Raw genomic sequence first — 20,723 nt, 5'->3', positions numbered from 1 at the left:
TTGCTACACTTAGATCTATCCGAGGCTTTTGATACAGTTTCTCACCCTATTATCTGGCAGAGACTAGGAACCATTGGTGTTAGTGGAACTGCGTTTACCTTGTTCCATTTGTTTCTGTCTGATAAAAGCCAGTTGGTGTGGATGGCCCCTTATACCTCGGTTCCTAAACCCTAACGTTTGGTGTCCCTCAGGGCTCTGCCCTGAGTCCAACATTGGTCTCTATATACATGACACCCCTGGCTGTATTGGTAGAATCCTTTAGTGTGCAAATTGTGTCCTAAGCCAGTGACACTCAGATTCTCCCCACTCAAGACAGAAACGTACCTAATACTTTCAGCAGATTTAAGGCATGCCCAACGGCTGTATTTCGGTGGATGTGCTTTAGCAATTTACAGTGTAATGCGGGCAAAAGTCATTTTTTTTTTATTCGGCTTACCCTCCCTCACCTAGGATGGTAAATGCTGGCCTAGTTTCGTTCCGCCCTTGCCTGCTCCAGCCACCATCGCCCGTAATTTAGGGTTGAAGTTTGACAGTCAAGCCGCCTTTGGTCTGCAGGCAACTGGTGTTGTCGGCTCCTGTTTTGGACTTCTGAATTCCCTGAAGAAATTGTCTCTATTTGCTTTCAGTGCAACATCAGAAAATGGTAATACATGCCCTTATCGCCCCTTGGCTTGACTATGTCAACTCTCTTTGCTAGGGCCTACCAGCTTATCAACTCTGGAGACTCCAGGTGATACAGAATGCCGCTTTGCGGCTTCTGTTGAAACTCCTGAGAGGAGAGCACGCCCATCCTCATCTTAAGGAGCTGCACTGGCAACCAATCAAGGAGAGAGTGTGGTTTATGGGCCTCATGCTGGCCCATAGGGCCTTCTATCGAACGGGTCCGCGGTACCTGGCCAACCGGACTACCCCTTACCAGCTGGCAAGAACCCTCTGCTCCTCTGACGCTATGATGGCAGTGGTCCAGCAATTAAAAAGGAGGAAGTGGGGTTGCACATCCTTCTCCTTTCGTGCCACCAGGGACTGGTTGCCCCCCCTTTTCACTTAGGGCTATGAAGAAAATACTCTCATTCTAACAGAACCTCAAGACTTGGCTTTTTGAATGAGCGTTTCCATAATTGGTTCAGCATGGTGCTCAGCGAAGCTGAGAGCAGCGGGACACTCACTGAAAAGTTGTGTGCTTTATAAGCCCTGTGATTTGATTATTTGATTGATGGGACTACCGTGGATATGTAATTGATGCGACTTGTTATAAAATGCTGCAACTTTCAAAAGATGGCTGTACTAGGGCATGTGAGGCTGCAACAGGCATACCATGCCTATAAATGGCAATGCAATAATGTATCTGGGCATCTAAGCTCTGTACATGGGAATATGAGTCAAAACCTAAACAGGATGGGATGGCTGAGGTTAGGCAAATTATGCATCAGGCCATACAGTGCTGCAAGGTTGAAAAGATGGCTTCACCAGGGAACATGATGCTAAAGCAGCTATATGGTGACTGGACAAGGATCTGTAAGCTGTATTTGGGCATCTAAGACTAACAAGGGCACAGGAGTCTGTAGCTGACCAGGGCGGGATTGATGCAGATACAGAATTGATGCTGCATGTTATAAAATACTACAAATTTCAAAGAATGGCTGTGCGAGGGCTGTGAGGCTGCAGGCCGCAACAGGCTTATGCGTGTAAATGGACATGTAAGCCTGGATCTGGTCATCTAAGCCCTGCGCAAGGACATATGAGTCTGTAGCTGACCAGAATATGACTGCTGTGGATATTGGTGCATCAGGCCATGAGATGCTGCTGATTTCAATGGATCTTTGTACCATGAATGGGATGCTGCAGCAGATATAGGATCGCTGTAAATGGATACGAAAGGCTGTAAATGGATAGAAAAGGCTGTAAATGGATAGAAAAGGCTGTAAATTGATACTAAAGGCTGTAAATGGATATGAAAGGCTGTAAATGGATAGGAAAGGCTGTAATTGAATACAAAAGGCTCTATTTTGATGTTTAAGACTGTACATGGGTGTATGAGGAAGTACATCAGTGTTAGAGTCGCCTGAAGGACATATGAGGCCTGTCCCTGGGTATAGTAGTCTGTACTTGTTTAGGATATGATGACTGAGACTAGGTGAATTATGTATCTGGTCATAAGATGCCTCAACTAATAAAGGCTGGCTGTAATAGGTGATATGATGCATTTAACTTGGCATGGGGGCAATGGCAGCTGCTGTAAACTGGAAGCGGAGGGGCAACGCAAACGGGGTGTATGAGGGAAAAATAAACAACTTACCTTTACCTGCGGCAGCTGCCTCGGTGCTCCTCTCCAGCCACTGGTCACGCAGCACAGGCTCCAAGGGGCAATCACAGCGCTGCTCTCATGCTGGTAATAATATTCACCAGCATGTAAGCAGCGCTGTGATTGGCCTGAGCAGGCTAACTTGATGCTCGCTTAGACACAGGGAGTCTGCAGCTTTTCTCCAACCCGGCTGTACGACACAGCTGCACTGGAGAAACCAAAGTACGCAAGTCTGTTTGGGCAGCCTAAGACGGCCTACCAAACTTACATACGCACTTTTAAGTGCCCACCACCCCTCCCTACTTTGAAGCTCCGTCACAATGACCCCGTCCCGCCCTAACGTCAGCTGTCAATAGTAGGATCAGAAAAGAAACATAAAATTATAATAAAATGGTTTTATCATTTTATTTTTCAGTGGGACGGTGCTACTCCGTCATAAAGGAGGAGCTACCCCTGCATGGGGTGGGGGGGGGCTAAAACACATCTACTGGCTTTGTCACTACGTGTTATGCATCAAACACACTTATTGGCTTTGTTATTAGCTGTTTAAGGACTGAGGGACCTGTGGGAGGATCCCAAGTCCTTGTCGAAAGAAGCAGTACCCTTTTAAAAAGCAAGGTTTTGGAATTATATTCAGGATTCCTGTTCTAACGCTGTTGCACTTGGCACTTTAACTGAAAGGTTCTTAGATTTTAAATATTCCTTCTTGTTTGAGATATTTATGGATGAGATTGAACCACCAAATGCACATGCACTTTATCTACAATTCATGTATGGGTCTCTGCCTTTGAAGCTGAGTAAAAGCAAATGGAAGTATACTACTGTAACGCCATTGTGCCCCGTGTGTAGCCTCTGCTCTCAATCTATAGATCATTTTATGTTCTTTTACCCTGCATATGCTCAGATTAGAAAAAGGTGGATAATTCCAGCATGTTGTCTATTATCCTTCACACGACCAGCAGAAGCTCTCCTATTGCCAAGATCTGATACCACAAAATGGCTAGTGTTTACTCTAACAAGATATTTGCTTTATGCCTGGCGTGCTTGGATCAATACCCTAGCCACCATTAAGCAGCACAGACTTATTTTGAGTGCTCCTAGTAATGATATTATAAATAGAGTTTAACATGTTATAGTTCACATGGGAGGATTAAAATTGACGTGACATAGTATTAATCTCAGGGATACACTCAAGAGTGTGGCCACAAGAAGTATGAACTAGGATAAGAACTTGTACGTTTTATATTTTTTTTAATAAGATTAATACATTCTCAGGATCCAATGGGATTATTTTTATTTATGTTTTGATATTAGATGAAGTATGATATGTTTTTATGTCATGCCTATTTTACCTCATTATGATATGTTTTTATGTTATGTCTATCTTATCATGTACACCATACAGAGTGCCAATGTTGTAGTTGTATGCAAGTAGACATCCTGAGCTGTATTACTCTAAGTGCTCTAAGACTGGTCTCTGAGGAAAATGAGACATTGTGAAGTAAAACCTTTTGCTTAGGATTCCACAAATTGGCCATGTAAGAAAGCTAGGATGTGAGCCCAAGTTTCCTGTTATACATTGGGCACTTCTGCCTCTGGGTTGGTTTCTCCTTCAAGCTCCCATTCAACAAAGCAGTGTTCAGTTCTTTATTGAAATACATTAGTACACCATACACAGATACCTTGTTAAATCAATCTGAACAAAAGGTGGAGAGAGTGACATATAGATAGACAGACTGACAGAGAGACAGATAGATATATAGATAGATAGCATTTATATAACAAAAGTTCAATGTACAGTGAAATGGAAGGTTGGTCTCTTTGGGACCAAATCACAATAGTAAATATACATGCACTTATTTACTCAGATATATATTTGCTGATAGACCTAGGTGTAACTGTTTACTTTTTTGCTATCCACGATTTCCGAGTGTAGGTTTACACCTAGGTGTAGACTTATGAATCTCCACCCCCTCAAATCAGCGGTTGGAGCCTCCTACAATAGGATTTATGAGTGTAAAGTTACTGCAGGTATTTTTTCAAACATAAATGGAGATCTCTACTCATGGTGGAGATATCCCAATGGGAAAGTATAGGTTAAATCATTACAGTGTATTATACTTTAAACTGAAAAAAAAAAATATTTTAATATATAATATTAAAGTAAATGAATTTTATAATATTTATTATTAACCTAGAACTAATATAAATGGAACAGCACATTAACTCATCAAATTACTTGTGTATTAAATAATTAATTTGAATGTAATAATTTAACCTATAACATTTTTAAAGAATAAGTTAAAAAATTACACCCTCACTAACATTTGTATTTAATATGTAGTACATTTAGTTAATATTTATGTGTTCAATTAATTCGCGTTTTCAATTTTTTAAGACAAGTTTTAAAGTTTAAATGATTAATATATCTACATAATATTTAACAGGGAATATATATACACAGTCACTATATACTTGTGGGCTTGTGTGTTAACAACAAAATGTGCCACTGGAAAGTACTTGTGTTGATGCGCGTGTTTATTTGAGTGTGGTGAAGGACATGTTTTGACCAGTCAGGTCTTGTTCACATATGCTTTATGCAAATTTCGCTGGCATAATTACAATTTTGCACCAGCCTGCACTGTAGCCATAAGCTACTGAATGAACAGAATGCAGATGTATGACAGAATATCATCACAAAAACACTGTGGAGCAAAAATATAGTTGTCAAAATATCAACAATCAAAATACCATCTTTATGTACTATAATGTAAGATACAAAAATATTGACTACCAAATTGTCATCCAAATATCGACAATAAACTAGTAAGTATATTTAATTATAGTTAACATAATAAAAACATGTACAATCTTTTTATATCAATAAGTGAATATATTTAAAAAATATATCACCACAAAATAACAAACATGAATTTAATAACTTTAAAATGTAATGTTCAAAATACAAATAATTTAAATTAGAATACATTCATTACACAAAAATACGTTTTAATAAAAAATATATTATTAATTTGCATTAAATAAGAAAATATAAACTATGAATAGATCGAAAAAAATACCATAATTAAATACATTTTAAATCATTTTTAGAATGTTTAAACGTTAGTATTTAAACAATTAACAAAAAATAATATAAACTTTAAAACTAACAATACCTACCCAAGCCACAATAGACCCACAATCCATAAACACTAAAATAAATCTCATAAAGTATATAAACAAACATTTTTATTTATTAAAATAAACATACAACATATAATTTCCCCCAAAAATGTACATAATTAGAACATTAATCTATTAACATTGTTTTATAGTCTATGTAAACACTACAAACATTAATATATTCATGAAAAAACACTACCCACCTAATCCCTATAATAACCCCACAACCCGAAATTCTAAGTGAATGAAATAATTTAAAAAATAACTTAACATGTAAACAAATAAATAACAATTACATAAAATAACTAATCGATTAACATGAACTAGTATATATTTTAAAGTAACACTATCCACCAATCTACCAATAAATCCCACAATCTGAAATTGAAATTTATTAAACTATATTAAATGTTCTTAAACAAGTAAATACATTAATAACAAATGAATACATTCAAATGTATATATAATTTAAAAAAACACTTCTCTCTCAAACCCCCACTAAACCAATAACCAATAAAACACTGCAAATTATTATAGTATTACATTAAACATTAAAACAATTACAAATAAAATGAACAATACCATAAATAAAGAAATACAAATGTAATACAATAAAACATGATAAAATTGATAGTATATTTTAAACGCCGATATTATTGCTAAATGGCAAAATAAAACTATTAAATCACCTTTGATATTTTTGTCACAATCATTTGCCCGCAAAATTGTTGGCACACAATACTACTGAGGTGTTATTTAGGTGAAATACCCCGATTGTACCAATAAGACGGAGTAGTAAAGAACTCTCAGGGTTAGAAGGGTTACATGTTACCATCTACCAGATGAATTTGAAGAGAATAAGTGTTCCATTCTTGATGCCAACATCTACATTTGCAATATTACTGCTGTAGTGTTAATAGTGAATGTGTGACTGGATTATTTCTGCTAGCTCACCCCAATAAGGAAGATTGAGAAAAACGAAACACAAATTATCCACCTGCCACCGCAACGGCAAAAGGGACCGTCCGCCATAGGTGCGGTGGTCCCGCCATTCTAATTAGGATGCACATCCTGCATTTCTTACATTGCGGCGGGCGTTGCTGTAAGCAGCACCCTCCGCAATGTACAAAAATGCATGTTGTGCATTTGCATGCACAACGTGACAGGCACCGCGCGGTGCCTGCCACCTTGTGCATGCAAATGCATGTGAACCCCCCCCCAACACCCTGGGGGCCCGCAACGGACCCCCAAAAGCAGAACCCGCGTTGCCGTCATGGAAAGGCTGCTCTCCGCCATGATCATATTATGGATGGCGGTGATATTAAACACGTTTTCTGCCCGGTCGATGAGTCGACCGGCGGAAATGCGGTGGACGGTCTTTCCGTCCGCGGCGGACCCCCCCCAGCCATACTAATATGGCGGGGGGTCAATCAGACATTGATGGCGGGCGGATTGCCCCCGCCGGGCCAGCGGTGGGTACCGCCGGCCCGGTGGGGGCGCTCCGCCCGCCATCATAATAGACCCCTAAGTGTTTAAATGATGATAACGGAGTACTCTATGATGATGAATATTAATAGATTTTCTGAATTTATCATTATGGGCAGGGTCTGACTGTTATGAAGTAAAAAGTGGAATGTGTCATTGATGAATGGGGCTACTCTTGAGACCAGGGGTGGGTTCACACTCAAGAAGCAGGAGCAGAGCCACTGATGACGGTAATACCATTCCAACTAAATTGACACAAAGAGCAAAGAAACTACTAAAGGACCAGGCCACCACAAGCTACTATAAGGTAGAGCACCACACTCCCAATTCCTAACCAAAGGGGCCTAGTGCACCTACATTGGGGTCTGATGGGTATATTGATCTGAAGTGCCAGTGGGTTCAGCAGCGGAGCATCAGGAATACCCTCCACCCACACCTCTCTCCGTTCAGGCTAATGGTACTGCCACCTCCAGGCACTATATGCCATATCTTTCTTTGCCTCTGAAATCTACCCAGGTTACCCACTGTGCGTCTGGCGTTTCCCAAATATTTGGGCCCTGTATACATTTCAGCTACTTCCTAGTTTTCTGAATGAAAAAAGTAAATGTAACTCCCAGGAATGGCATTGTCTGAAAACAGGTATTGTGGTCCGGGCCAGGAAAGTGTGTTTTTTTAAATATGGAGAGAACTTTCTGGGCAATACAGTGCTTTTTTTGTTACCGACGTGGTAGTTTTGTAAGACGAAGAATATCGTTTTCTGACAACCTCACAGCAGGAGAGGCTTTTAAAGAATACAGAACGAGGTTTCTCTGATAGGAAGGGGCTGGTGACATTTAAGAGTTGCCAATAACAGTTTTACATTCAAGGCTGAAGGGTTATGTTTTTTCCTTTTAGAAACTTGATATTTTCATCTGCAAACCTTTACAGACATCCTGCGAGACACACTGACATTTATAAAACATTTGAGTAATGGTGTATTTTTTTCTATGCATAGTTCAGTGAAAGGCTATTAAAGTGTTTTGTTTTTAGTTCAGTGCAGTGAATCTTGGTCTTTTGCATGGCTAACCCTTTCACTGATCCTCCTTCACCTTTTACCTCTCTTTTTACATCTCTCTCTAACCTGTCTATATTTTAGCATACCTCTCCCTCTCATTCATTCATGCTCCACCAGCCTCCATTCCTTTCTCATTGCCTCCCCTTCCATCTTCTTTTCTACTTAAATGCGTCATCTCTCTGAAGGTTCTGCAACATTCTCCCTTATTTCCTTGTGGCTGTCCCTTCCCCTTCTCACCTTTGCTTCTGAATGCCCATTCCACTCACCCCTTTCCAGAGGCTTCAACTAGTTCCTCATGACCATCTCTTACTGCTCTCCACCGTTCTCCATCCAGCCTCATGAGTATCCCTCACACCTCACCATTCTCCTCTCTTTCTAGATGCCCATTCCCCCACTTCCTCCCACCTTCGGTTGTCCTGCTCACACCTTTCTTAGCCTTCTTCTTATCATTTCTCACAGCTATGCCCCTCATGCATCTCCACCGTTCTCCTTCCCTGCCTTGTGGTTATTCCTCACACCTCACCAATCTCCTATCTTCCCAGATGTCTATCTCTCCACCTTCCCCTTTTTCCGGTGATAGTTCCACATACATCTCTCTACCCTATTTTTTGTGTTTCCCATGGCCATGGCTTTGATTCCTCTCCATTAGGTTCTAATCTCTTTCCTCATAGTTTCAGCGCCTTGAGACCATTACGGGCGAGTAGCCGTGCTATATAATCTCCTGATTGATTGATAGTTATCTCTCACACCACAGCTTTTCCCTTCTTTTCTAAATGTCTATCCCTCCCACCTTCTCCTTGTAGTGAGGTTATCTCACTCAATCCTTTCAAAGAGATTGTCACCCTCGTGGTTTTTGCCGCCCAGTCTTTCTTTGCTCCTTCCTCACTGTTATTCCTCATTCCTCTTCAGGGGAAAAATGAAAAAGATTGAATGCAACAGGTCTCGTAAAGGCTTTGGGACCACTGACATGCATGTTCAGGGCCCCATTACGGCAAGTCACACTATGTAAATATGACTATTAGAAAGTTTAAAATATATATTCAGATATTAAAATAAGCATTTGCAATGCAATAGCTCTTACATTACTGATAGTTTGAGGTATTGGCGATGCAAATAATATTGCAACGCTAATAGCTCATACTTTGAGACAAGGACTTCGCCCAACCCACCAGCGAGTCCACCGACATCCCCCTCACAAGACCTCTGTGACAAACGTAGCACCTTTTTCCACGACAAAATCAAGAGCATCTATGACAACTTCGACGAAGACAACCAACACATTGAACCCTCACCAACCACCCCGACACCCTGAAGCCAGCGATCGACAACTGGACAGCCCTCACCACAGAAGACACACTGAAGACGATGAAGTCAATCCACTCCGGGGCTCCCACGGACACCTGCCCACACCACATTTTCAACAGAGCCTCCGACACCATCGCACCAATGCTCTGCCACACCATCAATCACTCCCTGGCAACCGCCTCGTTCCCTGACAACTGGAAACAAGCTGAGATCAACCCCCTCCTGAAGAAACCCTCGGCAGACCCCACCGACCTCAAAAACTACAAATCCATCTCTCTGCTCCCGTTCCCACCGAAAGTAATCGAGAAAGCCATCAACAGCCAACTCTGCACATTCATCGAAGAGCACAACATCCTCGACTCCTCCCAATCCGGCTTCAGAAAAAACCACAGTACGGAAACCGCCCTCCTCGCCGCAACAGACGAAATCCGTACCTTACTGAACAAAGGAGAAACAGCAGCCCTCATCCTCCTCGACCTCTTCGACACAGTCTCTCACCGTACCCTTCTACGCAGACTCCCCGACGCAGGGATCGAAGACAAGGCCCTCGACTGGATCCGCTCCTTCCTCTCCGGCAGAACGCAGCGGGTCAGACTCCCCCTTTCCTCTCGGACCCTACACCTACCACCTGTGGAGTCCCACAGGGGTCCTCTCTCTGCCCTACACTCTTCAACGTCTAGATGGCTCCGCTCGCCCCCATCGTCAGAACCTAAGGACTCAACATTCTGTCATACGCAGACGACACCCAAATCATCCTCTCCCTATCCAATGAACCCAACACCGCCCGACACAACTTTCGAAAAGGCATGGAAGCTGTCACCAAATGGATGAAAAACAGCTGCCTACAACTAAACACCAACAAAACGAAAGTACTCATCATGGGCCCGACGCCTGGAAAGACACCAGGTGGCCCCCGCCCTAGGAAGCATGCCAACCCCCAAGGACCACGCACGCAACCTGGGAATCGGATCACTAAAACAATATCTATGACACAAATATAGAACTACCAAAATATTGAGTAAAAAATATAGAATGCAAAAATATCGACTTCCTATCTCCAAACAGGTAAGTACAAAAATATCGAATCAAAAGTGTTGTTGTAAAAAATATAGATAGTCAAAATATCGATTTTTTTAAATGCTTTAAAGTAATTAAAAATTAATGAAATAATTAATATAATTAACTTAAACATACTTAAAATACTTAAATAACCTTAAAATTAATAAATAATTAATGTAAGTAAAAAAACATATAAATTGATTTATTAATACATATATATATGTATATGTTAATAATAAATATAAAATATTTTTACCGTAGGATAGCGGAAAGGGTAAAATTTACTATTACCACTCGCGTTGGATAGCGTAGGGGTAAAAATTATTATTCCAACTCCAGTGAGTGCAACAGTAGGGAAAGCGTTGGATAGCGGGAGGGTAAAAATTACTATTCCCACTCCAGAGAGTGCAACAGGAGGGAAAGCGTTGTATAGCGTAGGGGTAAAAATTACTATTCCCACTCCAGAGAGTGCACCAGTAGGGAAAGCGTTGGATAGCGTAGGGGTAAAAATTACTATTCCCACTCCAGAGAGTGCAACAGTAGCGAAAGCGTTGGATAGCTGGAGGGTAAAAATTACTATTCCCACTCCAAAGAGTGCAACAGTAGGGAAAGCGTTGGATAGCGTAGGGGTAAAAATTACTATTCCCACTCCAGAGAGTGCAACAGTAAGGAAAGCGTTGGATAGCGGGAGGGTAAAAATTACTATTCCCACTCCAGTGAGTGCAACAGTAGGGAAAGCGTTGGATAGCGTAGGGGTAATAATTACTATTCCCACTCCAGAGAGTGCAACAGCAGGGAAAGCGTTGGATAGCGTAGGAGTAAAAATTACTATTCCCACTCCCGAGAGTGCAACAGTAGGGAAAGCATTGGATAGCGGGAGGGTACAAATTACTATTCCCACTCCAGAGAGTGCAACAGTGGGGAAAGCGTTGGATAGCGTAGGGGTAAAAATTACTATTCCCACTCCAGAGAGTGCAACAGTAGGGAAAGCGTTGGATAGCGTAGGGGTAAAAATTACTATTCCCACTCCAATGAGTGCAACAGTAGGGAAAACGTTGTATAGCGTAGGGGTAAAAATTACTATTCCCACTCCAGAGAGTGCAACAGTAGGAAAAGCGTTGGATAGCGTAGGGATACAAATTACTATTCCCACTCCAGAGAGTGCAACAGTAGGGAAAGCATTGGATAGCGGGAGGGTAAAAATTACTATTCCCACTCCAGAGAGTGCAACAGTAGGGAAAACGTTGGATAGCATAGGGGTCAAAATTACTATTCCCACTCCAGAGAGTGCAACAGTAGGGAAAGTGTTGGATAGCGGGAGGGTAAAAATTACTATTCCTACTCCAGAGAGTGCAACAGTAGGGAAACCGTTGGATAGCGTAGGGGTAAACATTACTATTCCCACTCCAGAGAGTGGAACAGTAGGGAAAGTGTTGGATAGTGTAGGGGTCAAAATTACTATTCCCACTCAAGAGAATGCAACAGTAGGGAAAGCATTGGATAGCGTAGGGGTAAAAATTACTATTCCCACTCCAGAGAGTGCAACAGTAGGGAAATCGTTGGATAGCGTAGGGGTAAAAATTACTATTCCCACTCCAGAGAGTGCAACAGTAGGGAAGGCGTTGGATAGTGGGAGGGTAAAAATTACTATTCCCACTCCAGTTTCACACATATACTAACATAAAAAACACTTTAAAAAATTCGATATTATTAAAAAATCGATATATTTAACATCTATATTATATACTTCGATATTTTGACTTTCTATATTTATGTAAATCGATATTAACTTACTTACCTCGAATTCGATATTTTTGCTGTCTATATTCTGTCCATTTGATATTTTGTCCATTACATTCGATATTTTTGTTGTCTATATTCTGTCCATTCGATATTCGGTCCATTCTATATTTTTAACTCGATATTAATGTAATTCTATATTTTTTACTCGATATTTTTACTGTATACCCTGGCAATCATCCTGGACTCAGAACTCAAAATGGACCGCCAGATCAACCCCATCTCGTCCTCCTGTTTCCACACCCTCCGCCTCCTAAGTAAGACCTTCAAATGGATCCCCCTCGAACACAGAAAGACCGTCACTCGCGCCCAGTTCACCAGCTGGCTCGACTACGGCAACACACTCTATGCTGGAATAAACAAAAACCTCACCCGCAAGCTACAGAACATCCAAAACTTACTTCACAATCTAGTTTCCTACCCCAAAGCCAACCACATTATTCCAGAGATCCGTGATGAGATCGGCGTTCACCACGTTACCTCTCGGGCTATTGCCCAAACCTTCGCAGGCTATTATGCTGCCCGTTACGCGCCCCGACCTCCCGGAACCTCCCTGGCTGATTTGCTGTCCAAGACCGGGACCCAGCTGCCCCGCCTCTCCCAGACAGTCTCGGAGACTCTAGATCTTCCCTTCATCCCGGAGGAGATCTGCGGGGCCATTTCACTCCTGCACTCCGCTAAGACGCCAGGGCCTGATGGCTACCCCCAAGAATATTATGCGACCTATCGCAAAATGCTGGTCCCACACTTAGTGGACTTGTTCGCGCATTTGGTGGACACGGGGTTCTTTCCCCCGGAGACAGATGTGGCCACTATTGTGGTCCTCCCAAAGACACAGCCACGCTCCCTTGCATGTGCGGATTACCGACCCATTTCCCTCATAAATACCAAGGTATAAATGTTTGCCACTGCAGTGGCTCAACAACTCCGCCCCCATTTACAAGATTTGGTTAATCCAGACCACTGCGGTTTCATGCCTGCCCGGTGTACCGGACACTGCATACGCCGCCTCCATCTCGCCCTTGCACACCGTCACCTTCTTACCCCGTATCTGGCCCTGCTTTTTATTGACTTCGAAAAAGCATTTGATACGGTGGATTGGAGCTACCTGGGAGACGTGCTAGAGGTGATGGGTTTCGGCCCCCTGTTTCGGCGCCGTCCTATACTCCAGTCTTTAGGCAAGGGTCCTAATTAATGTCGTGCTTTCGGAGACGTTCCCCATTCAGAGGGGCACTCGCCAAGGTTGCCCGCTCTCGCGACTTTTATTCGCGGATGGAGCCCCGGGAGGAGCTACACTAGCAACCAAGATGGCCAAGTAAGCTCCCGGCTCCGCTGACCCCCGTCCTCTGCCAGATGATCCTGTCATATATCCTGATCGTACGCCCGACCTCCGTGTAGATGAATCGTTGCTGTGCCTGATGGTGCAATCCTGAGAATTTTATCGCCCGGATTGACGGAGTTGTGTCGAGTTTTAGATTTCGGCCTAACCCAGCCTGTGAGCCGGGGCCTCGAGTACTGGCCCAGCCGGGTTTCAGTTGATCAACATCGGCCGTAGGACTCAGACAGGGTCCGGTCTCTTGTAGTGGAGATTATCCTGGCCGACTCTGATGGCGGTCAACCGGTCCTATTGGTACTGAATGGAGTGGTGACAAGATTCGTCTGTGGCTGTGGGGAGGAGTCCCCGTCCCGGCGACCCGGCCTGCCCTCCCCCGGGGTCCGCTGGGTTGGGGCCCTCGCTCGCGGCAGCGGGATACAGACCGAGGCCGTTTAACCGGCAATGCACCCTCCGTTCCCGTCCGCCCCGCTCTTGCCTATCACCCCGGAGAGACCCGGCTCCCCGGGGAACACGCCTGTGTTTGATATCGAACGAGCGGAAATGGTTCGGACGAATTGTGAGCCGTCATTGAAGACCGTACTGGCCGCCATCGGAGCTCTTCAATTACATCTGAACGCCATTGTCCACAAAATGCTTGCTGGTAACATCGAAACTGGGCGTCCGAGTCCGGGCTCTGATTCATCGCAAGATTTACAGTGTATTGAGTTCCCCACAATGCACATTGTTACTGAAGATGAGGGCCCCGTGCAGGAAGAAGTATTGATCCCCTTGGTCAGTGGGCAAAGGAGTAATGGCGGACTTGGTTCTCTGACAGGGTCGCAGCACCCACCATCGCTACAGATTGAGGTAGATCTGTTTGGTATTTCACTTCTGGGGACTTCCATTACTGCCTATTGGAAGACATCAGTCTCTTTTCCCTCCCTGGTGGTTTTATTACAATTATGGCAGAAACAACATCTGGACTTAATGTCGGGGAGGATGATCCTTTGTGTGGCGGAAGTTTGCAAAGACTCAATGTTGTTGACTTGTCCCGGACTGTGTTTTCTGGAACTACCTTCGAACTTTGAATCTCCTGAGACTGCGATGGTGTTATCGGATAGAGTTCGCATGAAAGATCGGAAGGGTCAAGGATGAGACTGTCTGCCTGGGTCTGGTTCCGGAGCTTTAGAGGACTCGGGATTTGCTACTGTAATGCTTGCGGGAGGTTGGGCGGTGTTTTAACGTCTCCCCTGTACTGTTCCACCGATAACTTCGAATTGCTTTTTGGTTATTATAGGGGTTGGTCGTTCTGGCGGGGGGGGAAGGGAGACCGGGAGCCTGTATGCAACTCTCCTCCTCCATGTTTTACTAGATTAGTATTAGTTAGTTGGGGCGACAGGCACACTGCTAGTTGGGGTTAGGCGATTGCCATATGCAGGGGTACAGGGTGGGGGGATGGGTTTATTATTTTCTTTCTGTTTGTTCTATATGGTTTTCCCTTTTTTTCAGTCTTCTCTTTAGGTCTGCCTTATCAGCAATATTGGCGAATTATCCTGCTTTTGTTTTACCTTCCAGTGTCTGGTTGCCATGCTTTGACTACTATTCTGATTTTATGGGTGGGAGGGTTCTGTGGGCCTGCGCTCAAATTGTTTTTTTGATTATACGAATATTAATCCTGCTTCATATTCATTAGCGCGGGCCTCTCAGCAATTCTCTGTTACTCTAAGTTTATCCTGTCTTTGTACCTGTCCGCCCTATTATTATGTTGCACTGTATGGTACCAGATATGTCTCTTTCTTTTTTCTTGTTTTAAATTAATAAAAAGATTTATAAAAAAAAAAACGATGGAACCCCTGGCTTCCCTCATACGTCAGGACCCCCACATCCGAGTTTGGGCTTGGGACCCATATCAAGTCGATCAGATCGCCCTATACGCCGACGACGTCCTCCTCTTCCTGGTGGACCCCGAGAGCTCCTGCCCGAGGTGCGTGGACACCCTCTCTGCCTTTGAACAGGTCTCTGGCCTCCGGCTAAACCCAGCGAAATCCACACTGGTCCTCCTCCACCCGTCCCGGGCCTGTTTCGACTGGCAAATGACCCTTCCCCTGCGCAGGCAGTCATTCAAGTACTTGGGGGTGTGGGTCGCTTTCCTTCCAGAACTTGAACGGGCCATGAACATTACGCCCCTGGTTACTAAGGCCAAGGAGGACCTCAGGAAATGGAGACACGTCTCTCCGGGACTTCCGTCGATGGGACCACATCGGGATCTCGCTACTAGGAGATATCTGGGTAGGGGACCACATCAGATTCTTTGCAGATTTTCAGCAGGGCTATTCCCTCCATGCCTCCCAATGTTATGAATATCTGCAGCTTAGGCATGCCCTCCGAGTACATATTTCGTCTCCCACCTCCTTTCCGGAATCCAGCCCCCTTGAGGCCGAAGTGATGATGGGGAACCTGGGTGGAGGGGGGGTGTCACGGATTTACCGCTCCCTAGTGAACGATGGCCCGCATCCCTAGACTTGTTACGTGCCCGCTGGGAGGGTTAGTGAGTCCCATGGAGGACGCGGACTGGAGAGACGCCATCATGGCCCCCAAGTACTTGACGACCTCCTCCAAGTTGCGTCATGTCCAACTCTATTACCTCCATATGGCTTAACTCACTCCTGCGCGCCTCTCCGGCGCCCGTCTGCGTCCCTCCCCAACCTGCACGCGATGCAACCACGCCCCCGGGGACTTCTACCACATGATTTGGCAATACCCTGCCCATGCGGCTTTTTTCTGGGCGGGGGTGGAGCTGGAACTCACACAGAACCTGGGCTGGACGGTTCCTCATGACCCGCTGCGCCTGGTCCTGGGTGTGTTTGATGGCCTTGATGGCTCTTGAGCCGATAAGCGCTTCCTAGGAAGAGCGGTGGCAAAGCGCGATATAGCGGCACTCTCGTCTCTGGCCAAACCCCCTACTATGCGGAAATGGAGACAGGGAGTGGATTGGTATGGAACTCAAGAGGAGCCCCTCTTCGAGGCCCAGGGCTGCCCAGAGCTTTTTGGCAAGATATGGGGCAAATGGTTCAATCTACAGCCCTAAGGAGCGCAAGTGTGCCTGTTACAAAAATAACCATATGCAATTGTTTTTATTCATCCCACAGAGTGCTTTGTAAGTATCAGTCGTCTCTCTTTCAAATGTACTTTCTCCAAATAATGTGCTTGATTTCGCTGCCAATGTATTTTGTGATTTGTTCTTTAAAAAACAATAAACTTGATTATCAAAAAAAAGTAGATCTATGTGTGTGTGTATATATACATATATACATACACACACACACACATATATATATAGCTTTACTCCAACCGCTAAAACTTAACTGTCATGTGTATATATGTATGTACGTATTATTCAATTTCAAGTTAGTTAAAAAAATCTACACACTTGTCCCATTCCTCCCGTTTTTGACTCCTCCCAAACCTTTGTGAATACTGTGAACTTTCCAACTCCTATTTAGCCAATTCACCTAACTAACGGGTGCACATGTCTACTACTCACATACACCCTTTTCAAACTTATCTCCTCCTTTTAGCCACTTCACTCAATAACAGGTACACATGTCCACTACTTCCAATAACAACTTACTACTTCCCCTTTTGTAATCCATTCCCTTCATTATATTCCCACTCAAGAACATAAACTTAACACAACTAATACGTTTGGGATGGCATATTTTGTACTGCTGCTACTATCTCCCTGCCACCTCGCAGGCCCACTTTGACAACCCAGGTTCACAGCATGAAGCGCCTTTCAAGGAACATGCAGCCTAAGCCATAAGAGGGACAACTACACTGGCCTACTCCAGACTTCTCAGTCCGACACTGGATACCTACATGCAATGGTTATCTACACTTCTGGGTTCTTCTCACAGAGGCCTTGACACCTCTGCCCCTGGCATACTTCCAGTTCGCATTGGTACACAAGCCATGATCTCCTGCCAGTGTGCTTTTCATGCAAAATTCTTCGAAAGAACAGCATCCAGTTCATTTGATGCCAGCCTACCTTCTCCATTAGACTCCATCCGTGATGCTGTGTTCACCGTGTCTCCGAATAGGCAGTACCGTGGCATCTTCAAGCCAACCACACCGGCGCAGACTGGGCCTGGAGAGGACAAAGAGCAATGAAAAGGGGCAATGAGTGTGGCAGGTTAGACATAATCTCTTAAGCCTAACTGCAACAGACTTTTGGGTGACTGTATTAACATATCTGAACCACACAGCGCAAATTTTTCAAGAGTTGAAATCGGTGCTCCAGAGCAAGAGTCCGAGCGGTCAAGCGATTAACGGTAGAACAAGAAGTGTGAACACCAATTGTGGCATCCCATATTGATAAAATGTTGAGATATAGGGCACATCTTTTCTTTTTTTGTCTCATTAGAGAATTTTATGGAATAGTCCAACAGGTTAAACAGCAGCACTATGCGCTACACAAAGAACTGACCGTGGCTTACTACTCATTCTTTCAGTGCTATAATTCAGATGAAGGCTAAAGGCAAGATACTTTGGGGCGCATTAGAGTGTCGGTGGGAACGACACCGACGTGCCATCGGTGTCTGTCCCACCGACATCTCTAACCACGGTCAGACCGCTGCATTAGGATGCGGTCGGTCGGACTACTTTGGCCCAGGGACCGACCAACAGCTTCCGATGGGCTCAGGGAACCCGTCGGGCGGTCGGTCCGATCGCATCCCCCACAACAGAGGCAGTGCCGTGGGAAATACGATCCACCTATCCGCCAGCCATTTCACGTCAGTTCTTATGACGTGAAAAAGCTGAGGGAAAGGCTGTTGCCGCTATGGGCCCAAAAACATCCCTGCATGGATGTTTGAAAACATGCCTCTTTGCATTGGGGCTTGTGCTGCGGCCCTTTTCCGGGCTGCAGCACAAGCCTCAATACAAAGAGGCATGTTTCCGACCGCCTCCACGGCGGTTGGATCCAAATTTGGCGGGCGGACCCCGACCTGTCGGTAGGTCCCATTCCTGCAACAAACGTCCGACCGCCAACGAAATCGGCCCTTTATCTCCATTCTCCTTTGAGGGGCCTAATGAATAGTTGCACAATAGTTCTTAAAACCTACCAGCCATCACCAAAGGACTATTCTGGAATCCTTATTGGTGGTGTCTGCTGAAGATCCAGGGTAAAGGGAGCTGCTTTTCCTTTCACTGGATGCCCCTTTAACTAAAATAATATTCCTGCAACACAATCCTTAGCCCTCCACGCTCATCACTGTGACTGGGCATAGGGTTATTGCTGCTCACTGCTGTGTCATGGTTTGGTTAGTGTTGCTCACAACTGTGTCATGGTTTGGCTAGCGTTGCTCACTTCTGTGGCATGATAGGGAGTAGTAATGCTCATCTCGATTTCATGGTTCAGTTAGTCTTGCTCCCTGCTGTCTCATGGCAGAGAGGAAAATGAGTTACTTACCTGTAACTACGTTTCTCCAGTATTGGTATCGTTCATAGATTCACATGCTTGAATCATCCCCGTCGTTGTAGTGGGAGTCCCACGGTATACATATAAAAGCAGTAGATAAAACTACTACAGGCTACCATGCAATGAATAGTCACTGCAATAGCCTATCCACTTTCTTTTGTAAAAAAGAACCAAACTTAAGTAACAGCCAATCAGGCGACGGCACCCTCTAGAACAATCGAAAGAGAGGCTAGGTTCCTCAGATTTTCTACTGCACGTCTGCTCAGTTTTCTCTAGTTATCCAGTTTTCTAACCAGTATGTCGGAATCTTCAAAGAAAGGACTCTGCAGGTCGTGTGGATCATGTAGTAAAAAGAGACTGCATGCTGAGGATCCACTGCATCTACTGCCTTTATCCTCGACATAAGGTAAAAGACTGCAAAATCTGTAGAACCTTCTCTACAAAAACCCTCAGACATAGAGAGGGTAGATTATTGATTTGGCTACAGAAACAAAACTTTTAATCTGACATTGTCTCTGAGGATGAGGAGAGCTCTACCTCACAGGCTTCTAAGGAAACACCCAAAAGAAAAGAGAAGGACCTCTTGAATCTCCTGAAGTTTCCAAGAAAAAGACTTCAAAAATGTTTTGTCAAGAAGATTCAGGCACCTCACAAAAAGGAAAGCTTCCATTTCCTACTGAGGAAAAAAGCCATAAGAAGAAAAAATATTCTTCTATTCACTCTATGAAAATTTCTGTCTCTAAAAAGCTTGTCTCACTGACGGCGTTCACTCCTGGATCACGGTCGATGCAAAAATGACCTTCCAGATAAATTTCTCCTATCTCGTCATCGAAAAAATCGACATTGTCGATGACGGACTCGACGACAGTCCCGCCGACGACACTTCCAGTGACAATGATTGTTATACCACCGACGACCTCATCGTCGACGGCAACTCTGACGACGACTACAACATTTTTGGCGGCGTCCTCGTCGCGGACGTGGTTTCGCCGCCGACCTCGTCTACGACAATCTCGTATTCGATGCTGATGAGGACTTCATCCGTTCCTGTCTTGTCCTCATCGACGACACAGACTCCGCTACCGCTACCATCGACGAAGCTGACGCTTTATCCTACGCTTGGACGTAAACGTCCATCCACCTTACGCCTATGTACCCGTCGACGACGTTCTCATCGACGACACCGTCAACGAGGCAATTTTTGCAAAATCCAGCATTAGTATCACCTTTATCGCCTTCAACTTTGATGATTCAAGCATGTGAATCTATGAAAGATCCAATACTGGAGAACTAGCATTTCTGGCCTCTGTATCATGGTAGGTTTAGTGTTGCTCACTGCTGTGTCATGGGAGAAGGTTAGCATTACTCGTCACTGAGTCATGGTTGGGTTAGACTTGCTTGCCACTGGGTTATGGCTAGGTGTTAGCCTATCTGACTACTGTGTCATGGTTGAGTTAGTGTTGCTCACCCTGTGTTATGGCAGAGGTTTAGAGTTGCTCACTTCTGTATCATAGCAAGTTTAGTGTTGCTTAGTGCTTTGGAATGGTTGGTTAGTGTTGTTCACTGCTGTGTCATGGCAGGGGGTTATCACTGCTCACCACTGTCTCATTATTGGGTTTGTGGTGGTCATTGCTGTGCCATGGTTGGGTTAGTGTTACTCACTGCTGCATCATGGTTCGGTAAGTGTTGCTCACTTCTGTGTCATGGCAGGGGGCTAGCACTGCTCACGACTGTCTCAGCA

General features: G+C 44.4%; 1 protein-coding gene across 1 annotated transcript in view; it reads right to left on the bottom strand.

Annotated features, from left to right (window-relative positions):
• Positions 1-20,723, bottom strand: part of NPR1 (natriuretic peptide receptor 1) — an 845,985-nt gene that overhangs the window by 9,726 nt on the left and 815,536 nt on the right. Inside the window, exon 20 of the mRNA XM_078671023.1 lies at positions 17,552-17,650. Coding sequence (XP_078527149.1) covers positions 17,552-17,650 — 99 coding nt within the window. The remainder of the gene's footprint in view (positions 1-17,551; positions 17,651-20,723) is intronic.

Source organism: Lissotriton helveticus, chromosome 12, assembly GCF_964261635.1.
Source record: "Lissotriton helveticus chromosome 12, aLisHel1.1, whole genome shotgun sequence".
Lineage (NCBI taxonomy): Eukaryota > Metazoa > Chordata > Amphibia > Caudata > Salamandridae > Lissotriton > Lissotriton helveticus.
The sequence above is the reverse complement of the archived record's forward strand: the minus strand, read 5'-3'. Positions and strand labels throughout refer to the sequence as shown.